General features: G+C 36.9%; 1 protein-coding gene across 26 annotated transcripts in view; it reads left to right on the top strand.

Annotated features, from left to right (window-relative positions):
• The window catches only part of SSBP2 (single stranded DNA binding protein 2), a gene marked incomplete at both ends in the record, with an annotated part of 158,031 nt that extends 137,722 nt beyond the window's left edge, over positions 1–20,309 (top strand). For 12 of the 26 annotated variants that reach the window (XM_079548988.1, XM_079548979.1, XM_079548981.1 and 9 more), the window contains 7 exons: positions 1,285–1,320; positions 5,270–5,324; positions 8,309–8,379; positions 9,096–9,174; positions 12,097–12,125; positions 18,027–18,125; positions 20,280–20,309. In XM_079548988.1, coding sequence (XP_079405114.1) covers positions 1,285–1,320; positions 5,270–5,324; positions 8,309–8,379; positions 9,096–9,174; positions 12,097–12,125; positions 18,027–18,125; positions 20,280–20,309 — 399 coding nt within the window. The remainder of the gene's footprint in view (positions 1–1,284; positions 1,321–5,269; positions 5,325–8,308; positions 8,380–9,095; positions 9,175–12,096; positions 12,126–18,026; positions 18,126–20,279) is intronic. The other 14 variants (XM_079548989.1, XM_079548987.1, XM_079548984.1 and 11 more) reach the window with 6 other exon arrangements.
• Between the last annotated feature and the right edge of the window lie 2,537 nt (positions 20,310–22,846).

Here is a 22,846-nt window from a genome sequence, read left to right as displayed (position 1 = left end):
AAATGTGTGCTCATGTATTTCATATAACAAAAGCACGTTTGCTCCTGTTAACCAGGGAATGTCAAATAGCAGAAATCAGCCATTTTTGGCAGGCTTTTTGTAACAAGGAATACACTCTATTGAATTTTGTTGCAAAAACTACAAAATGCGATAGTCTTATAGCAGCTTGAAGGAAGAGGAGGTCAGTAAGGTATCCCGTGTGAGAAACAGTGTCTGCTATTTCCTCAGAAAACACAAAGGCAGAGTTTTCATTTTCATTCGATAGTCGTTTATCATTAGTGTAAAAATATATCCCTTTTCAGCACTTGCAGTGGAATAAGGTAAATCTTGTTGAACAGAATGGACTGATTCTTTCTGTTCTCAGTTTTGAATTTTTAACTATACTGAAAGACAATTGCAGAAAGAAAGAGCTGAAACTACCTCCATTTTCTTTTGCATGGACTCAACTAAAAAAGGATATTTTTCAGTGGGTGGTTGAAATACTTCCTCTACAAAATGAATAGAGAAGTTCAGTAATAAATATGTGTAATAATATATGTAAAATGAGTTGGATTGTAAGTTATTTACACTCAAGTAAGATGCTTATTCTACAAAATAATGTATCTTTTATCAATTCGGTTTCTTCTTACCTCATCCTCCTGTAATGGCACTGCTCCATGTTCCTTAAGAATGAATCATTGAAAAGAGTATTGCATAAAGAAGAAAATTGAGTTATTCATAGCCAATTGGATTTCTGAAGATATTCTGTGTAACAAATACTGTAGTTGAATTTTACATGAAATTAGGACGCTGTCCTTCAAAAAGAAAGAAGAAAGAATAATGCTGAGAAATAAAATCAGTAGCTTCTAGGGTAAACAAAACAAGAGTCTGTTTCCTCCTGTGGTCCAGATTTTAATCAAGCTTAAGTATATGTAAGAACATACAAATTCAGTGTGTCACGCACACCAGACCCCAGTTTGCATACATTTAAATGTATGAATTATTTGTATTGTTTTCATTAGGGTGGCCATGAGGACACAGTAACCTTAAATGGAAGTATTTGATATGAAATCTAGTTTGTGTCTATATTGCAAATTTTAGACTTCTTGTTGAACAAGGTGTTGAAAAGGTGTTTATGTTTGAAGACAACAATATGTTTCCATCATTATTCACTACGTGTTGGAAACAAACAAAAATGCATTAACCTATAACTCTATATAACTATAACCTATAACCTATAAATATTGGCATGAACTTCATGTCACTGCAGAAAAACCTACTCTTTTGTTTCTGTTGATGTTATAGATACCTTATTCTTCAGCATCTCCTGGGAATTATGTAGTAAGTACAACTGTTTGTGTTTACTTATTAGAATAGATATTACATTTTATTTAGGCAAAGGAATAACAGTCCAGATGTTAAGAAGAACCTTGGGGTATTGGCTGAGTACTGAACATCTGATTGACACTTAGTATTTTGTCTGCCATCTTTGGTACATATGTTGATGTTTATTACAGGAATCATTATCAGGCTGGTCAAAATGAGTCTGTGTGCTGTTTTATTTCAACATGTTTATAATAACCAATGCAGTATATTGTCTTATATAATAAGGCAGAAAAACCCAGCTATATTGGAAACATAATATCATGTATGAATTCCTTAACTTCTTCAGGGACAAAAAAAAAAAGCATTTGAAGAATGAGTGCAAACTTTTATCTCCCCAAAGAAATATATAAATGGATGATACAAGCTAACATTTTAATGTCAATTTTTATTCTCATAATTACCTCCTGAAGACTTGGAAAATCTTTTTTCTGTAGTCTATTATGTCTTTCTTTCACAGAGATTGTCTTAATTTATTATGGATTAGTCAGTGGCTTTTCTTTTTCCTAGTCTGTACTTGAGAATGAAATAGTTAAAACACTCTCATCGTGCCCAGCATTGATCTGTTATTCTGTGGATCACAGAATGCTAACCATCTCTCTGGAACTTCACAAGAGCATTTTACGTATCGACAAAAGTTTTTGTTGGAGAATGTGCTGCTCATATTTGTTTGTGTCCCAAGAGATTAACTTTGTTTAACCTTTAGAGTTTTAATTGCTGTTGTTACTGTTGTACTTGGGTTATCTTACTTCCCTTCTACTCCTCTAAGGCATATTGTTTCATATATTATATCACATTTAGTATTGAAGTCATGGTGTAATGGGAGGAGAATTTTGTCTCCTATCTGTAGCCATTTGCCATTTGTCATTCTTGTTTGCAAGTTGTTGAATTCCAGTTTTCTGGACAGTCTATATTCTCTTCATTTTTCATTTTCTGAAGGTCAGATAACTGTCATGTTTTAGCTTGGGTCAACAAAAACATGACTCTGTTTCAGAACAAGGGAATATCAGGTCTTTCACCACGAGGACAATATACCAGTGGTTTTTTAACCTGTTTCTGCTACATGTAGGTTTCTCGTTATTTCTTCATAATAGAGATGATCCTTCAGAGGTAATGCTTGAAGGATGAGCTCAAGGATGAGCTTGTTAAAAATAATTTATTTTGTCCTTTATTTAAACAATTAGCTGTTGAAGAGATTAAGTTTCTGATAAGTATCCATAATTCTAGGGCTCATTTGCCTGATTTACATAGTCTAAATCTGCTGATGTCCAAGCAAATTCTTTGAATCGACTTCAGGAAGTTCTCTCTGTTGGGAAGGTTGTTTTTGCTGTTTTTGCCCTAGATACTAGTGATCACTTACTGTTGCAGATCTTGGAAATGGTGCACTGGACTTCATATTTTAGCCTTTGAAATATCTGAAGTCTTGAAAAACTAGAAAAAGAAATGGTAAAGAAATTAATTTTAAAGAGGTAGAACTAAATAAAACAGACATTGTACTGAAGGACTCTCTCTGTTGTACACATACTAAGGCAAATGTCATCTGGGATAGGTGACATTCAAAAAAAGACATCACCATATTTCAGTGTATAAACAGCAGAAAAGGAATAAGCATAATGAGGTGATATTAATTCACGCAAGTGGCAGTGATGAGACTGGTGGTGGTTTGCTATCTCTAACTTGCAACATTGAAGAAAAATTGCAGTATATGTCAAGATGCAAAAAGGAGACACAGAAAAAATTAAAGTACTGTAAAAAATGCGTGAGCTTCTGAGTAGATGTGCTCTGTGAACTCCAGCTGTGCCCATGGGAGAGGTTGCTGCCTAATTCTTTGTCCCCACTGTTCTGCTGAAGTTTACCAGTCCTAGGTTGTTGCTAGGATGAATGCTTCTCTTCATTCAAAACAACTGAAGTTGATGTAAGCATTTGGAGAATTAGATCCTTTGTAAAGCTGTGAGATTGAGCCAGAAAAGATTGAGGGGCACCCACTCATGAAGATCCTATCAGAGCAGAGACTGCCTCTTGCAGAGTGCGGTGGTGGCGATGAGGTGTGCCAAGGGATGAAAGTTATTGCCACTATGAATGCTTGCACACTGTATGTCTTGTTTGACCCTGAAAGAGGTAGTCTTGCTTCACAGAGGCTCTCTGCAATTTGGAAAATGGAACACGTGATGGTCAGCCATACAGACAGTTAAATAAGGAAAGCTCGGGGGCGGGAGTTTGCTAGAACAGAACAGTAGCAATCATGTGGGGGCTGGTGTGATCTGGAGAGCTCTTAAAGCAGTTTTTTAGTCAAAGGTCTCATGTTGTGGAACTGCTTAATTTGGGAGCTTATTCTGTCTATTTTATCATACAGCTTTTTGAGAAATAATTTCAATATATAAAAATATATTCTGAAAGGCAAAATCATTAGTATGAAAATCATTAGGAGGCTTTTTTTAAAGACAGGTATATACACACACTGAGGGTAAAGACCAAACTTATATTAGATGCAGTTATTAACAGTGAATGTGAGTTACTATTCTAATAAATGACCAGTTAGTGGTTTCTACACCTCTTTATACCGTGTCTGAAAAAATAATATAAACCTAAAATCATGGAGTTTCTGAGCTTAGTATTCAAAGTTTCTGTTTCATTTACAATTAACTGTGAGTTAATCACCTGTTAGCAAATAGAGAGGCTTGCTTCTGATGTGATAAGTGCTTTGCTTGAATGAGCAGAGGCAGGAATGTATCAATCAGAAAGCTGCTACGTTACTGATTTTGATTGCATAAAAGCATTGTACATTATTGTATCATTGCTTCTGTTGTGTAAGAAATGTTAGTTTTATAGATCACTGAGAGAAAAAGCCTATTGTTTTAAATCCAAAACTTTGTTGCTTCTTTCCAAAATGTCTCAGTGATTTATAGCAAATCCCTGCAATAGTCCTTGTAAGCAGATAGGAGCAGCCAAACCTGTATAGTCAGTGTTACTTGAAAATCTGCTACTTTCAAACTCTGTCTGCTGTTTTAAAGTACAATAAAAGAGATAAAATATAATAACATTCATATAGCACTGAAAATAATCACCTATTGTTCCCAACCTGTGTGTTTTTTATTATGCAGAGGAGGAGCAAGTTATATTTATTGACATTTTATTGACATAGACATTTTTATAAAACTGAGTTGGTAGTTCTTCATGTTGCTTAAAAATGCTAGTGGGTCTGGAAATATAAGCAAGAAGCTATAGTTATGTGCTTAGTAAACAATTAGAGTATTTATAATAAAAATAGTGAAGTTGTTTCTAAATAAACTTTAAAAGCCAGACATGTCAGTGTATGGCACTTATCTGTAAAAACTGTAACACAAGAATACCTGAAACTAAGGAAGTAATATTCCTTGCTTGTTTTGCGTTTTGTTGCTGTTTGTAATATATGATTTAGCAGTCTAGACAAGTGATACAACTGTACACAAACTTATGGGGCCACTACTAAACTGACTTTTTTTATCTATCTGTCATTAGTTTTAGAAGGAACTGTGTATACAGATGCTATTTTTCAAAAATGTAGAATATTATACAGTTAAGTGAATTAAGTTGGCTAAGGCACTGAGATACTAACTGTCTAAAAGAAACCCCTTCAGGCCCTGATCCAGGTTATTTCTTTTGTCTGACTCACATTGTGATGCAGTTACTGACTAGCGGATATTCTTTTGTCAATATACCTGTGTACATATGTTTATGCCAGAACTTGCTGAGCAATTGCGTTGTCTCAGTCTCTCAGAAGCTGTTCTGCTGGCTTATCAGAAAATGTGTGTATTTTTATCAGAGCAACTTGGGACATTTATACTTTGTTTTCATTTGTGCTGTGTTCATTTTTTTTTCTATGGTATTTTTTCACTTCATTCTAACTGACATTTTCTACTCTCTCTAGGGTCCTCCAGGAGGTGGAGGGCCACCAGGAACACCCATCATGCCTAGTCCAGCAGGTACTGAAATGTACTTAGCAACTATGAAAGAAAATTATGAGGGATTTTAGAAAGTACATTATTGTTATAAACTTTGATTTTAATGAGAAATTATTATGTTTATATGTTCTATATAATTTTTTCCTGCTCTCTAACTCCCTTTCTGTCCCTGCTGTCTTAGAGACATACAAGTCATTATATCTGTACAGTTCAAAGCAGTTCATTTCTAGCCCAACCTTTCTTGCATTATTTCAACAGTAGGAAAGAAAAAAAAAAAAAAGGAAAAAAGACACAGTCTTTCTTGTTTTTGCTAAAGTTATCTGGGACAATTCTGCCAGGCTGGAAATGAGGAGATCTCTGAACTGATAAAACTCCATTGTAGTATCCTGTGGGACAGACCTGACCATCCTGTGGATCTCGGATGAAGTGTAACTCACAGGCATGGCTGTGTCATCTGGCAGCAGGCTATTCTGGGCAGATGGTTCTCCTCCATCCTGCTGTGGAAGAGTAAGAAGGACCCTTATTGTGTTCTATCAGTTATCTGTTCCCAGATCTTCAGGGCCCCATTGTTTCCCTAGTTACATGGTCTGTATATTGGCATTCTGACAAGTGGTGACAAAAGGCTGGCCACACTACTACCAAGGTTTGAAGAACTGATCAGGATGGGAAGATTCAGGCCAGCTAACTACCTTTTCAAGGCTTAAAATTTGTCAGACAGATACTACATCATTGTTCTGCAAAGAAGGGAAAAATCACAACATGTGGAAGATGCTGTCCTTCCTTGTGGACAACATCGGGAGTCTAAGATGAAACTAAATACATTACACAGTATTTAGTAGCTACTCAGAGTCCTTTTGGACAACATTTGTCTTTGTAATGCACTTTAACTTTACCCAACTAAGATAGACCTATTCACCTCAGTGATGAAATAGAATCCTCAGTCTTTAAATCCAACATGTTCTTGCTATCCTCTGTAGTGTACGAGGGCAGGGAAGTTACCTAATTTCCCATGAAAACTTCTTGCATCAATATAATATTTTCTTTAGTTACAATTCCAAGGCTTTAAAAACACAAGGTGGAGAGTAGGGCTTCATCAGCTATATCACTTGTGGAAAAAGATACATAGAGCAAGCTGGCATTTAAAAGTTAGAATTTATTTTATCATAAAACTTCAAGACAGCCTAAGCTTTTAAAAATAAACAGCCCTGCAGTTATGGCACATGTTAGGCTGTCCACGTGCATTTCAGGTAAAGCTTCTGTGGAGAAATTTTTCCTGTTTTCATTTGAAGATACTCAAAAATTTTTAACGCTCTGTTTTCCAAAGTGTGCAGATGTTTAGGAATTATCCATCTGAGAGTTTTACAAAGGTATTTCTTTGAGAAAAACAGTCCTGAGTGTTCCCAAGGCCTGGGGAGAGCCAGAGATGGAATGTCTCAAAACAATCTTGTGGTTGAAGAATTTCTCATCAAACCTTAAAATAGCTTGCTGTATGCTACTTTCACTGTGATAACTTGAAGTTAAAAGCTTGCATTTCCCCTCTTTTTGCAAACAATACATTTGGATGTCCTAGTGTATAATATAGCTCTGTGTATAATGAAATTATTTACTTACCAATGTTATTTGAAACTTAAAATGCTACATCAGGAAGACTGGGAAATAATGAATGCAGTGTACAAATATATTCTTGCACAAGATCAGGCCACATTCCCAATTCCAACACGTTTCAATCAGATCTAGGCTATTTTACTTTCACTACTTCAGACTTAGAAGACATCCATCACCTTGTTTTGGAAAAAAATATTTACAGCTCAGTATTGAATTTTGCATGGGCTGGAGTTCATAACTCTGGTTCAAAGAAATTGAATGGTCTGTTTGAGATCTTTTTGCAGATACTGTGGAGGTTACAGATTTTCCAGAGCTGCCAGTATTTTTTTTAATGTTATGCTGTCCCCTTCAAACTGTTTAAACTTTACCTAAGACATTCACCTCTCAGAGAATTCTTCATTATATGGCCTATTTCTTCTCAGGTTCCCTTGGGAAAGACTTTTGCTAATTTGTCCACCGTCTGCTGCATTTTTTCCTTTCCCTTTCTTTGATATTTTGATGAAAGGTGTTAAGACTTTGTATGTGTTAGCAGATAAGTTTGAGATCAGAATGAATAATTTGTATCTAATAGTAATTCTCACCTATTGGCTTCTTCTGTTCAACCTGAAGACTCCTGTATGTCTTGCTAGCTACATCTTGCGTTTCATGCTGGAGGTGCAGTACTCCACCAGGGAAGAAAGTTCATGCACATTAATTGGAGATCAAGTCTTATAGCTGTGTCTACGGCAAGGCCCAGTGAAACTCTTGTCAGAATTAATAGCTAAAGCACTATGCTGCTCCAGAATAGTTTTTTTTTGGTTTTGAACACAGGTTTGTTTTGAAGCATTGCACCACACTGCACCTTGAAGACAGATCAACTAAAGCTGTTCTTAAAGTGAGGATCTTTGCACTGTGCTCTGTTGAATAGCTAGATATGTTCAAAATCTAATGGACTGACACAGATGAGAAAGAATAAAAAATTCCATTTACTATACTAACTTGAAGTCTGTGTAATGGGAAACTATTTATCATTTATTACAGATGGAAAACAAATTACAGAAAGTATTGATAAGAAAGAGACTCCTGTTTTATAGAGAATGTCGAAGATAACTGAAATAATTTGGAGGTCCAGGAGAAAGGGTTTATGGAATTAAATAGATACTGGGTGATTTATAAACCTTTTAACAGTCATGCGTAAAACTAGAGTCTAGAAATAGTCACTCAGGGATCACTGCAGTTATTTCTTTTCGTAGCTCTGTTGTGTGATAAAAATAGATCGAAAGGGAATGAAATCTTCCTTTATATTGCTACTGTGTAACAGTGATTCAGGAAACAATATGTACACAATGACAAGAAATGACTTAGGTGAGCAGATTCATTGAAATATACATATTGGCACTTAAAATAATCTCTTATTACAGATTCAACCAACTCTGGAGACAACATGTACACTTTAATGAATGCAGTACCACCTGGACCCAACAGACCTAATGTAAATATGAATCTAGTTATATACTATTTGAATAACATGGGTTGTTATATCCAAAACTGCTACATTTACATCAGGTAGTATTAATAATAAGTTTTCTGTTATTACGGATGATGCCTTAGCTGTTTCCCTGTCCTTTTTAATGTTTCTCAAATCAATCAGTACATATAAAATAATGATTGGGGCACTTTTTCTACACGGATGAGAGCTTAGAAACTTGTGCTTGTGGGTCTTAGTGATAGCTTAGTTGTCAGATTGCGAAATATTCTACAACGTTAATGTCTCTGAGTTTTTGTAAACTGAATTAAGGTTAATAACTACAATTGGACAGAAACTACTCACACTGCAAATATATCTGATTGTCAGTATAGATAGGATGGGGTATGAAAGCTGTTCATTAATAAAGTACTTGTTGAAGAGAATAGTAAAATTCCCTGTAAGTTCAATGGGAATAGAGCTAGGTCTGCACTAGCAGGTCTGAAAATCATACACAAGGTACTGAAGTGAGTAATGAATTATTGCTAAATTTTGTGCCAGCCTACAGAGGTGAAGTTCTCAAAAGATCATGAAGGGTTTTTCAGTCTTCGCATTGGACTTTCACATTCAGATCTGGGACTGTGTACTTTTCTATTTTTGTCCTGAAGAATATTTTCTTTTTATTAGATGATATCTAATAAAAAATCTGTACAGTAATACCAGTTTTTAATGTCCTTTTATAGTTTCCAATGGGGCCAGGGTCAGATGGACCTATGAGTGGACTGGGTGGAATGGATTCACATCATATGAATGGATCATTAGGTAATAATAGTAATATCACAGACATTGTGAATATTCAACGAACAATGCCATTTTCTGTGTTCTCTGAGTGATGTGGAAAACTGTATGTAAAAATCTTGTTAAAAAATAGCTATAAATACATCAGGTAAAAGTATTAGGATACTTTTTATGCTTATGAATTGGCATATATAATGTAGCTCTGGAAGAAAAATGCTGTATTGTATTAATGTAACAAAGTATAGTTTTATCCCGGAGGATTGAAAACACTCTAGAAGTGTGTATGTAATGACAGTTAAGTGGAAGTGATGGCTTATGACCCATTTTTACTTCTCGTCTTTCAAAAACTAGAGGTGTTACTCTGACATGCTGGTGCAGGCTCTAATCAATTACTTGAAAGTAAGTTATTACATATATTGATGTATGCGTTGAAGTTTTTTTATCCCAACAGTTGGATATCTTCATTTGTTCTATAATTAGCCATCCTCCTGTTAATAATTGGTGTTACTACTCCATCCACAGAAGCAGCATCATACAAGTGCCAATTTTAATGCAGCAAGACAGAGCATGCTATTTTCTTAGAATGTACAAACACTCTAACCACACTGCCTTTTGATACTGTAATTTTTGAAGGACACAAATCTAAGGAAGAAGCCTTGCACAGCTCTACAAAACATTAATTGCTTTATCTGTTGACTAGCAAGCTCCTTGCTCTTTGCTTTTGCTCTTTGCTAGAAGGATGATAGACACTTGAAAAGGATGTAAGAAACAAGGGACAGTTAAATAAATTGCATTTCTGCCTTACTTCTCCATACCCATATGAAATAGAGACAAGGAATTTATTTCTGCTCACAACAGGGCAATAACTATGAATACAGTTCACATGTCTTACTCTTCCATCTTCCAGTGACAGGCAACAACTTCTGTCTCTGTTGTTTGCCAGGCAAGGTTCTCTTTTACATGTAAGAGCTGCCTCCACAAAGCACCAGCAGCTTTCTCCTGAGTGCCATTTTCCTTTATGGGGAAAAACCCCAGCAAGCTAAATACATGTCCAGCTGGTAGAAGCCAAGCTGCCACTTCCATCTGGCTTTTGTCCCTGGCAAAAAGCTCTGTCATCTTCACAGCATGGGTGTGGATGAACCTCAACTTCATCCTGCAATTAATAACATTTAATTCTATACTCTCATGGCAAAGAAATATCTCTCATTCCTAACACCAGACTTGCAGTCTGTGAGACAGAATCATAAAAAGGCAAAACAAAGGAAGAAATTTCAAAAAAAGTTTATAACGAGATGAAAAATAGCTATGCTATCAAAATTTTATTTAGGAGATACATTCTGAACAACTAAAATTCAACAGTACACATCTAATTCCTAGAATTGTCTCTTATTTGTGGGAGGACAGGTTCCTAAAATTCCTAAAATACTTTACATAAGGGCATTTAGAGATTTTACAGTCTTACTTTACAGATTACAATCCTAAAATGGGTTGTTGCTTTACTTAGTAATGATGAGCATTACGTGCAAATAATTGAGAAACTGCACAAAAGGTAATTACATCTTTTTCTGTCAGTTTCCATAGCCATAGAATTGTTTCTTGTATGAAATAAAAAACAAAATTGAAACAGTTATAGGAGGATTTTGTATGTATGTAGCATTTGTTTAGTTACTTCTGGCAGTGAAAATGGTTACATGCTTAGTCAAATCAACTATGACTTCTTCATAAGGTTAATTTTGAATTGAAAATGAAATTGAGTTCTTTCTGCAGAGAAAGGCTGGGGGAGATCTGCTTTCATTTCCGTGCTGCAGTAGGCAGCAGTGTCTCACAATCAAAGGTGTTAATTGTACTTACCAATCTTCCTTTGACCACAACTGCTCTACTGGTGGTAGAGCTATGCAGAGCTGGTGGTTAGAAATATTTTGCTCATTTCCACCAGTGTGTGTTCTTTTAGCTGTGACAAAATAGCTCTTCATAACATTTGTGAATTTGATGCATTTATGGAGAGATATCTTATTCTTTCTCAAGCTGTGGCTAAGTCTAAGCTACTTCATTCACCTCCCACAACCCCATTCGCTTCATTGTTTTTCTCTGACACTCTTCTAATTGGAGTGTCTTTCCTCTAAATAGGTAAGCAGAATTGTTTACTGTCTGTTGCTGCTAAAAACGCTTTCTGTGATACATCCCTCCTAAAATATTTCCTTAATTCTTGTCTTTACCAAAGTGAGAACATGTTAGAAAAAATCTTGCCAGTAGTCTTTCATTCATTGTATTCCAGTTTATTTGGTTTCTGTTATTCCAACCCCAAGGATCATCTGCTTCTAAATGATAATGTCATCATCAATGTTTGTAATACATTAAAAGTGGGTATCATCTCAGCCAGTTTGAGTGTAGGTTAGTGCTTTTTGAGCAAAGGCACGGATGAACAAGAATTCACTAGAGCGCTTCTTAAAAGGGAATTCTGAATAACTAAAATTCAGTAAAAATAATGTTGTGGGTTTTTTTACCCCACCAACATTAACTTCCGCTAGTTGTCCACGACTCTGCTTTTATTTTTTTTCCCCCTTAGGTGTATGTTTTTTTCTCTTAGGTGTATGTACCCCAAATTAATTCCATTGCCTGTACCCTGCCCTGGCTAAGAGGTCAGGGAGGTTGGACATACTCTTCTTCAGCTTGTATTAGGCTGTCTCACCCTAGCAGATGTGATTCAAATTGGCAGTGCAGATGAGGAATGTGTCCTTCATTCTTTTCTTTTTACAGTAGGTGCGTGCATGAAACTAACATCATCCTATATTGACAGTAAACTTTTACAAAATGAGATACTGGGAAGGAAGGAGATAGTGAACTGGTAAATTTTAAAATACTGCTGTCATACTTAGTATGGAAAAAAAGCTTTTTGAGTAATTTCAGTTCAAAACTAATTGAATAATTATTTTGTTTTTATTTAAGGCTCAGGAGACATGGACAGTATTTCCAAAGTGAGTACCTAGTAACATTTTTTAATATTTCATCGTAAACGTATTTTCTTTGTTATGAATCTTTTTATTATGTATCTACATTTTCTGCTCACTAACTATTTGGAGACTATGCAGACAATAAATATTAGCTGAAAATTTTAAAGCAATGTCTTTGATCAGTAGAGAATATAAATAGAGTCACTTTATATTGTGTAATACTGTGTACTAATGCATGTGATTGATATATATTCATTTCATATTTTGATTGATCATGGTACAACCTTCCATACTAAGACAAATGAACACATACATAAGGAAGGAATTCTCCACAGTGAGGATGGTGAGACCCTGGCACAGCTGCCCAGAGAGCTGTGGGTGCCCCATCCCTGGAGACGATGAGGGCCAGATTGGATGAGGCCCTGGGCAGTCTGAGCTGGGGGGGAGGGGAAGGCAGCCTGCCCAGGGCACGGGGAATGGAACTGAGTGAACTCTGAGGTACCTTCAAACCCAAGCCATTCAAAAATTCTGTGATAGCACAGTTCTAATAATCAAATATCACTAGGTGCAAGTTGGAGAAAATGCCTTAAGGATGTTACTTTTGTGCAGTGCATGATTGTCACCTCTGTAAAGCATAGTTAGTATCTTAATCAGTCTCTAAAAGCTAGATTTAAAAGTACTTGCAGAAGAGTCACTGTTTTGATTCCACAATCATTAAATAGTTTACTCAGAACAAATGTGAGCTTAACCTGCAGGGGTTTTGCATCTACAAAAATAATATCATGCTTTAATGTGTCACTTCTTCCATAAAAATAGAACTCTAGTATGTATGTGGTCATTATTAATTTAGGAACTTATTCAAATAAGGAGTTAATGAGCTTATTTGGCATTGATAAAGCAGTATAAATCTGTGAACTACTGTTTTGTACTCAGTGTCTTCAGCTGTAACTGACTAAAATTAATAAGTATATCAGTAAACCACTGCACTTTTGTGCTTTTGATCTACAAATATAGAAAAGGAGGAACAGTTTGTTTCAGTTAAAATTCTGTAGCTTGTTCTTTCGTTGCAAAATTCTTAACAATCTTCCCAAAAAGGAGCATGAATCTGTGATAAGTGTATGAACTGCTCTTGTACTTTGGCTGGCTCAGGACTAAGTACCACAGAACTGTTGTGACATCCCTCACAGTGCAAACTTTTTTACTGTGGACATGTCTGTGGATGCTGTGGTCCTACTGAGGACATCACTGTTGATGCACCCTCAGGCTGGCCCTGGGCTATGGTGAAATGCAAACACATAGACACCTAAATTTCTGTTGAAATAGAAGGAATTTGTAGGCTGAGAATACACTCCCAACTGTCCAAAAGGCACGTATAGTTAGTGAAATGTATTTGTATTTCTAAAGTGGAGGAGGAGGAGCCTGAACACTGTACCCCAGGTGGTGCTCAGGTAGGGCTGTGGGAGAAGTGCAGCTTGTAAAATGTACATAGGCATGTATCATAGTGTGCTGTGCTGTTTATAATGGATTTGCAGTTGCAGCCAATATAGAAGACATTATCTTGCATCAGAAGAAATTCACTGCAGGCAAACAGCATAATTTCAGAATTGCACAGGTGGTTATGGCCTTACAACAGCCCTCTGTGGCCGTTCCTGAAGAGAAGTACTTCAGCGCTGTGTCTTGGAGCTGGCTGCTGCTCTCATGATGCAGTAGCATGTATAGATAGCAGTGCTATGTTTTTGTAAGCCTTTAAGGTCTGCGTTGTGTTCAGGCCCTGCAAAGTGTAAAATAAGGGTCTGAAATGACCATATTGTCCTAGATGAGCTATGCTGAGAGCTGCAGAGGTGGATTCAATGATAACAACCGTACATCATTTTAAAATCAATGTTCCTGTAATGTTTAGTTTTGCGAACTGCAGCACTTTTAAGAAAAAATGGAGAACAATAAAGCCATATCTATTAGCTTGCCATAGGATTATTTTGAAAAGACTATACTAAACCCACTGGTAATAAGTATCAGTATATTTACTAATATGATAATCAGATATTCTGAAAACCTGGATCCGGACATTTACCTGGAAGTCCTGTAATTTGTTGACCTTAATAAATATCATGCAAATCAGATTGGAGGCACGTCTTCAAGTAACTAAAAGAAAAAGGTGTTTACTCTGGAAGTAACAGAGTTGTCTTGTTACACCATTCTATATAATCACTTGTAATACCTTTTTCTTAATAGCACAGCCCAACATGCAGCCTTCACTGGTACCAGAAGAAGTGGCATGCGGGCACCTACTTGTGTGACCTGCTGTAGGGAACCTGCTTTGGCAAGAGGGTTGGGCTCGATGATCTCTGGAGGTCCCTTCCAACCGTACAATTCTGTGATTCTGTCAAGTGTGTGGGCAGAGCCTTGTGTATTGCAGTGACAACTTCATGCAGATAGTACCACATAATACTTTAGAAATTTGATTGGAGGTTCTGCTTGCAGGAAACTGTGTATTTATAGAGTTGATGCACACGGAATTGCTACATGTCTGCCTTCCAATTTTGTACACATACCAGGATTGTTCTGGTTACAGCAACAGTCTCCCTTTACACATCACCAGCTAGTCCTGCAGTTGGCTCTTTCACGCACAGATTTCCAGATTACTAACTAATATGGCAGGAATTGTTCAATGGAGCTAACAGAGTTTGGTTGGGCATTGCTGGATGCTCAGATACAGCTGTAGAACTCCAGTGGATTAAAACGCATATTAGAGTAGCTGATTGTCTTTTCCCATGAGATAAAGGAAATTAATCCAGCCTTGGTAGAGTCAGTACAGCTCACAGAATTCAGAGCTACATTTTCCATAGACAGAGACAATTTTACTTTAATTGGCTGAATGGCAAAGCATGAAGCTTTTATGAAGTAGATTGAGATGGAAGAAGTAAATGAACTGAAATTATGCATATTAAATAAACATTAATAACCAGTGTTTCTTTCAGTGCCCGTGGAATTTGTGCAGTCATCAAAGAAATACTAGCTTTGGAAAAATTCAGCTAGAGCTACAATGAGAAACCCCATACTGGCCATAAAAGCCACCCAGGGGAGTTGCTATAAAAGCATTTATGTCAGGAATTTGAACCTTTGGGGCTGGCATACTGTAGCAATTGCAGAATTTCAAAGCTTTGTACTATACAGAGCAAGATAAAATAGGGGTAAATCCCCAAGGAATGATCAAAAGTATGGGAGCAACATATAAAATAAATGTGACAAGGCCTTAGTGAGTTTTAAATTTTATATTCATAGATTTTAAGGCCAGAAGGGACTGCTATGATTGTGTAGTATGACCTCCTGCGTATCATAGGCAACAGGACTACCCTGAATTAGTTCCTGCTTCGGGTCTGGTGGGCGTGGTTGAACTGAGGCAATAGTTTTCAACCTTTTAAAACTGTGGATCCCTAAAAATTTGCTCCAATAACTTCACTAAAGAACAAATGTAATTGCCTGGTGTTAGTTAGTTAATTTGCTGGTGTTTTTGTTGGTGCGGCTGTCCTGTGATTCCTGGGGATCTGAGAATCACCATTAGAAGCAGAGTGAATGAGATGGTAAAGAAAACAGAAGGCCAAGGTCTTGACCAAATTGAAATAATGTTTCAGGTTGCTTATAAAAACAGTTATGCTTGCATGTGGATTATGTAATAATTTAATAATTAATCTACAGTTGCAAATAGATACACCAAACTGAACCTGTAACCATTCAGATTGAAAATGGTGATCAAGATTATGGTAAAAACTTAATGGCACTTTTCATTAGCTGAGCAAAAGGCATTTCAAAGCAGATGGCATGTACAAAACTCAGTCCCACTAGTCTGCTCGTATGGTAACAAAAGGTAACGGATTTAAGCTTTGGAGAAGCTAGGTACAAATTACATTTTGTTCTTCCTGGTGGTGGAATTCCTGTGGAATTCTGTAACATTTTGTAATATTTAAATCATGGACAGAGGACAAAATGGAGCTTTTAGAGTACCAATAGGAGCGTTCAAAAATCGGGTTTGAAGGGGAAGAAGTCATAGCTATTCAATGAATTCTCCAGAACATGTTATTTCCTGCCATTGAGCACCACTGAATGGAGCCAGGCTCTTGTCAGTGGTGCCTGTGACAGAAGAAAAGGCACTGGGCACAAGCTGAAGTGCAGGAGGTTCCTTCTGACTATCAGACAGCATTCTGTGCTGTGCAGGTGACGGAGCACTGGCACAGGGACACAGAATCTGTGGGATCTCCTCCTTGAAGATCGCCAAAAGCCACCTGGGTGTGAGCCTGGGCACCCTCCTCTGAGAGTTCCTGCTGAAGCAGGGGCTGGGACAGAGAGACTATGCCAGCCTCAACCCTTCTGGAATTCTTTGTAAAGCCACTGTGTTGTGGATAGTCTTTGCAGTAGTGGGGAATACCAAGGAATTAAGGGGTCTTTCTCTTAATTTAATCTTTCCTATTTTTTTCAGTCATAGTTTATCCTACTGCAAACTGAGTCATCCTAAATGAATACTTTCTGCAGGTATTTTCGAAGTACAGTGCATCTTTTTTAAAGAAGTCTTATAAAATTATGCTAGCAGGCATACTTTCTGTTATTCTAATTGGGAAATAACATACAAAAAAAAAAAGGATGACTCAGGGTTCTTTGAGTTGTTGCTATTTGGTCACTTAGGACAAAATAAAGTTGTATTTTATCAGCTTGCTCATTGACTACACTGGATTTTTGTTAAGTTCATAATGGCATATCAAACTTGGATTTGTACTGTTAAAATTCAACAGCAATAACATTCAATTTTTTGGATCAAAAGACACAAGGGGAAAACTATGACAGACATTATAAACTTTTCTAGTGAAGATCCTGGTTTCATATTTCCATGACTATTCCTTTTCCATCACAAAACCTGTGTTAACAGGAGTCTTAGCAGTGATAGAAACAGAAGCATTTGTACTCCAGGCATGACAGGTTGCCACAAATGAGCTTTGTGAAAACAGCTAATGAATTGTAGTGTCTGACATAATCATGTATTAGCTGTTGACTGAATAATTTCTGTAACAGTTAACTAGTTTCATCCTTTCTGTAAGTAATTGAATCTTGAAATCATTTTCTGAACCTTGTAGATCTGATTGTGTAGTATCTATTTTTTAAAAAATAGACATTTATCTTCAGATGCCTTTGTATTGTTACTATTAATTAGCATCTCAGTTACAACTAGACACTGGAAAAGTAAATTAAGACACTCTTGCAACAGGCTCTGTGTAAGCAAATACAAAAGTACAACTGCTTCTGAAATTTTGTGCAAGTCTGATCTGGGGGCTGGATCGAGGGCACTTCGTCTGAATCCTTCTTAACTCAGCTGCCTATAAACTCCTTATTACCTGCTCACAGTGAAGTGGCTTAGCACCTCCATGACTGACTACATTCCTGAACTACTTGTGAAACTATTTCCATTAATAGTGTAAGCAGAGTCCCCAGATATGGGTCTTGATTTGTGAGGTCTGTGTATACTGTCCACATGTTGCCCACCAGGTATGCCTTCGGAAGTTGTGTATGTCAAGACACATGCTTGTAGACTTCGCTGGATTTGACCATATGAATGAACACAGTGCCAGAGCTTACTCTTAGACCTGCTGAAGTCATTTATAGTTTTTCCTGACTTCGGTAGGAGAAGATGGTGGCAGCAACCCTGAAAATTAGAACTACACGTAAATAGTTGTTCCTTCAGGGCCAGGAACCTGTCTGTATGGGCATGAAATTATTGACGTAAGCCTGCAGAACTCAGCAGTCTTATCTCTCTTTGTATATCCAGTGCATAGTATGCTGCACTGCTGTGTGTTGTAGTATTGAGTGTGTGACACTTCATGAAGCCTGGAAATTAAGTGGTGTTCAGCACTTAATCTGTTTTAAAATCTTGTTTAACAGAACTCTCCCAGTAATATGAGCATGAGTAATCAGCCTGGCACTCCCAGAGATGACGGTGAGATGGGTGGAAACTTCCTAAATCCTTTTCAGAGTGAGAGCGTAAGTATTTTTTTATGGAGTTGTTTTACTTTGGGAACTTTTGTTCCTGGTATTTTGTTTAAAAGGAAAAAAAGATAATACATTCAGTGTTCAGTGATGCAGAGTGGGCATTTATCAGGTGCTATCTGAGCAGCTGAAGTACAAATCTTCACATCTGAGTACTTCAATTTGTGATTGCTCAACCTTTGACTCCTAAACAATGCGTTTTACAGTGCAGGAATGTCTTCTAGGACAAATTCACACTGAAGTATATAAATAAGAGCACCAGATCTCGTGTTGTAAGGAGGTTAGTATGCTTTCAAAGACAGAAAAGGCAAAGGTGCCCTCTAGTGTTCATTCTTGGACAAATGGTGCTTTTTTTTTTTGTAATGGAGACCACTTAAGGCAGCAAAACATGGTATACAGTACATTGCAAGGTATTTTCCTACTCCTGTGCCTGAAGCTGGGTTTCTAAATCCACATGTAGGTTCCTAAGTAGAAGTGGCCTGATTTTTCAGAAGTGCTGAGTGGCTTCAACACTTCTATTCTTATTGGAAATCACTGCTGCCAGAAGTGAGTGCAACTTCATTAACTATGCCAGTGGTGAATTTTGACTCAGTAAATGTGAATAAACAGTTCCTCTCAAATCACAGAGCAGACAAATTGCATGGCAAGTTCAGTTGGAATCAGATTTTGGGGTATTTTGTTGTTGTCATTATTTACTTATTTGAAAGTGAAAAGAAAGAGAGTTTCTATATGTTATTGCATGTATCTTCAGAAAGAGGGCATATGGTCAAATTGGTTGGAGTATTGGAGGAAATCAGTTTGTACCACCCAAATAGATAGATGTTTTAAAATCTACCAAAAAAGCACTAGGCACAAAACCTCAATTAGATGTTCCCCGGTCATGGTAATCTGTGACTTTCAATTTGGCTTTGCCTGAACTGAAGGCAGAACTTCTTTGACATTCATTAGGGTTTTGATTGCAATTAGGGGAACTTATAATAAAGTAAAACTAACAGATAAGCATTATTTTGTCTTTAGATTCCTTTCCAAAGTGACTACAGGGATACATTGACATTTACTGTAATACAGAAATTCATTTGAACAAAGGTCTACTTTACACATTTGAGTTGTTCTCTCTCATTGGCTAACATAAGCATGCTGGCCCACTGTGAGAATGCTCAGCCCAGAATGAGAGCAAGCCTCAAAGTAGAAAAAACATCAGGGATGTTTTATCTGAGTAGTCCATTCTGTGCATTCAACATGACAGAGACCCATAACAGGTATTCATAGACACTTGGAAGCAGTCAACTCAAAGCTTCAGCTTTGGCGGTTATTTCACTGCCTGCCTTGTTTTTGCAAAGACAAATAAATATCTCCATTTCTTGTATCAGTTTTCATTACAGTAATATTTCTTGTGTTTGAACATTTTCCTCTACTATGATTTTAGGGTGATTGAGTTTCTATAGTCTGCAAGTCACAAATTAGGTATACAAATGTGGAGTTCTTGTAGGCACTGTGCTGTGCCACTGATTATTTGTAAGAAAGTACTGCTAACTGGAGGGCAACTGTAACTTCTATAAGGGCTGCAGTTTAGCTTGTGTTAAAATAAAAAGTTGAAGTGGTGACTGAACTTCCAGTTCACATAAAGGAGAGTGGCCACTGATTCAGCCTGTCTCCTAAAGTCAATAACACTGAATAATAGAGACTAAAAGCGCAGCTGAATTCCAGTCAGGCTTATCTGCATGCCCTTCTTCCCATCAAGTAATAAAAAGATCTTCCAAAATGTTTACGTGGTTCAGCTTACCACAATTGCAGCTGCTTTACTTGAGATCAGCTCTTTGACTACCTAAATCCCCAGTAGCCAAAATCAATCAGGAAAAGGTCTGGAAAGCATCACTGAAGCAGTGGCTCATCACATCATTCAGGTAACACGGAAATAATCTTTGAGTGAGTTGACTCAATCAGTAAGAGCTGTATTTTTACATAATGAATGAAGGGTAATAGAAATTATAATTCTGCAAATTGAACTGCAAGCCATTGCACAGGCTATAATACAAATGTAGGAGAAAATTCAAGGAGCATGTTGACATTTGAACTCATTGGTCCTGAAGTGGTTATAGTTACCTGGGTAAAAAACGATTGTTAAAATGTGAATTCCTCTTTTTTCAGTACTCCCCTAGCATGACAATGAGTGTGTGATCCGTTAACAAGTCTCGTCCTGAAGACCACAGTGAGTTGGCGCTCTTCAGAGAGCTACTACAGAAGAAAATTATTCATCCCAGTGTACAGTCTTAACAAAAGGATCTCAGACATAATCAGACCCACCATTTTTTTTCCTACCATCTCCCCTGTTTTTTCAAGAAAGTGGGTCCCAAACATGATTGAGACAACTGAGCGGCATAACAGAACTGCCCATGATGGAACTGAAATTATCTGTGTATGTACATGCGTGGGTAAACGTATATGTATGTGTGTGTGCACAGAAATACACACATACATATATAGCCCTGCAGGTCACTGTAAAATATTATCACATGACATCTTAAGTAGAAATGAAAAGTAGGGACTTATATTCCATCTTTTTTTTTCACGTTTACATTCTAATTGTTAAAATTTGCTTGCCCTCTCCCCTCCTGAACTGTTTTACGTTGCATATATCATTGCTTTATAAGTTATTTTTTAAGGTGAACTCATTTGATAAATTCTGATTTTGTAAATGTCTGCCATTATGGATAGGAATAAAATTGCTTATAAGAGCTTTCATTAACTTGTGTTTGATACCAGTTACATACCCTGTGAATCACAAACTGTGTTGTCTCAAGAAATAGAAGAAAGCTCATCTTAATTTTTCGGAGAAATTTAATAATTTTCACCTAGTTTGGTGATTTTTTTTAATACTTTGCCTTTAAAAAAAAAAAAAAAAAAGAAGCATGGAAGGTTATTTTTCTTCTTTAATTGAAGCCTAATATCTGCAATATCTATTTTGAAATGGAAGCCTGAATTTGATACAAGCTTCTCAGTATATATATAGTACTATGAGGTTACTATATGTGAGCTCCAATTGCTATAGAATCTAGCAATAAAGTGTCAGGGCTTATTCTGCCTTTGGTAATGGATTTTCTGTTTAGCACGATCCTCCACAGGGGTGGTAACTAGTGGAAATACAGTAGAGTCCTTATTAACAAAACCTATTCTAACAATTTATGTTTACGTTTCCCCTTTTCAGTGATTCTCAACTGAATCGTAATAATCCATGGTCTTGATGACACAATCTCCCAAGCCCATTGAGAAGTCAGGTCACTCTGGTACATGAATTCACCCCCCCAAACCTTTCAGTAAGCAGCCATTTTTGTGAAACAAAATGAGGGAGTAAATATTTTTTATGACTACTATGTCTTGTGAGGGTCTTACCTGTTGCCATGAACAAAAGAGGAACAAAGGTCTGGGGCATTTTATAAGGTCAGCATATTAGATGTGAAAGCTGGGAACAGAGTGGAGAAAAGGTGTGTGGTCTTTAAGGAAGAGCTTCTGGAAATAATCCTATGTCTCTTTAGGCAAAGCTCTAAAACCAAGACTGTAGTTAGTTCCTAGTGACCTCCAGATCTCCCAAGAAAATGAAAGCTTTCAATTGAGTAGTGGTCAAAACATTGATGATCAGCAATGTGAACACAAAGTGGCTGCACTAAAATTTTTGCCACAGCCAAAAACCAAAGTCCACTTTGGACTTTGCAGATGGAAGAGCCACTTAATAGGAGGAGCACTTCTGGACCGACAGTGTCCATGCAGTCTTGTAAGGGGATATTTTTTCACAAATTTGTGCTGAAGAATTGTATGTAGTATGCTCATTGTGATGGTAGATGCACATAAGGAGTAACAGAATCTCATAACTCATTTTTATTTTTATATATGTTATATATATGTGAAAAAAAAACATATACATATTTTATTCTCTTGTTAGGGCAGTTAAGGATGAAGCTCTTGGAGGCTTAAAATTATGTTAAAAGTTTTGGTAGTGTTATTTTTTAGTAATTTAGTTTGATTAGCTGTAATGTTGAACTAGATTGTCATTATATAGTTTCGTGGACTTTATTCCCAGTGATTATGAAGGTTGAATTAATTTGCTTCTCTTTGGAAAACATTTTGTTGCTGTCTAAAGAGATGCCAGGAGCCCCTATAATTTGCATTAAAAAAAAAAAACAACAAACAAACAGAAAGCAAGATCTAATTTCCTGAGATCTGTCATGGTTGTTACTAGCAAGTTTCCCTGGTTGTGTCCACGGTGCAGCCCATCTTCTCCCAGAAATAGTGCAAAATGCAGGCATCCTTGCAGCTTGTATTTGTCATCTATATTATCCTTATTGGTAGCCTTCCAAGAACAATTCTAGGACTCTTTTCTGCCCAGTATCAGGCACATGATGTCATTGCTGCTGGACTAAGGTAAATGAATATATCTGGACATCACGTGCCAAAGCCCTTTCATGCAGCAGGTAAGTGTGCCCTTGAGTGAGCCTGTGACCTGATTCCATCTGGGGTCTGCTGAGTGCCTTGGAGAAAGCCCCTGCAAAGCGTCACTGAGATTGTAAGACAGTGCATGTTGGCCCTGGAGCTTTTTGCTCTAGCAAAATTAAACAGAGCTGTGGCTTTGTATTAATTAAAACTCTTTTTTTTAAAAAATTTTTCCTCCTGAATTGGGTATAATCTTCAACAGTTTAGCTTATTGGCACCTGTTAAGGATG

Source organism: Tetrao urogallus (genome assembly GCF_951394365.1).
Source record: "Tetrao urogallus genome assembly, chromosome: Z".
Taxonomy (NCBI): Eukaryota; Metazoa; Chordata; class Aves; order Galliformes; family Phasianidae; genus Tetrao; species Tetrao urogallus.
This window is presented reverse-complemented; position numbering and strand designations above follow the sequence as displayed.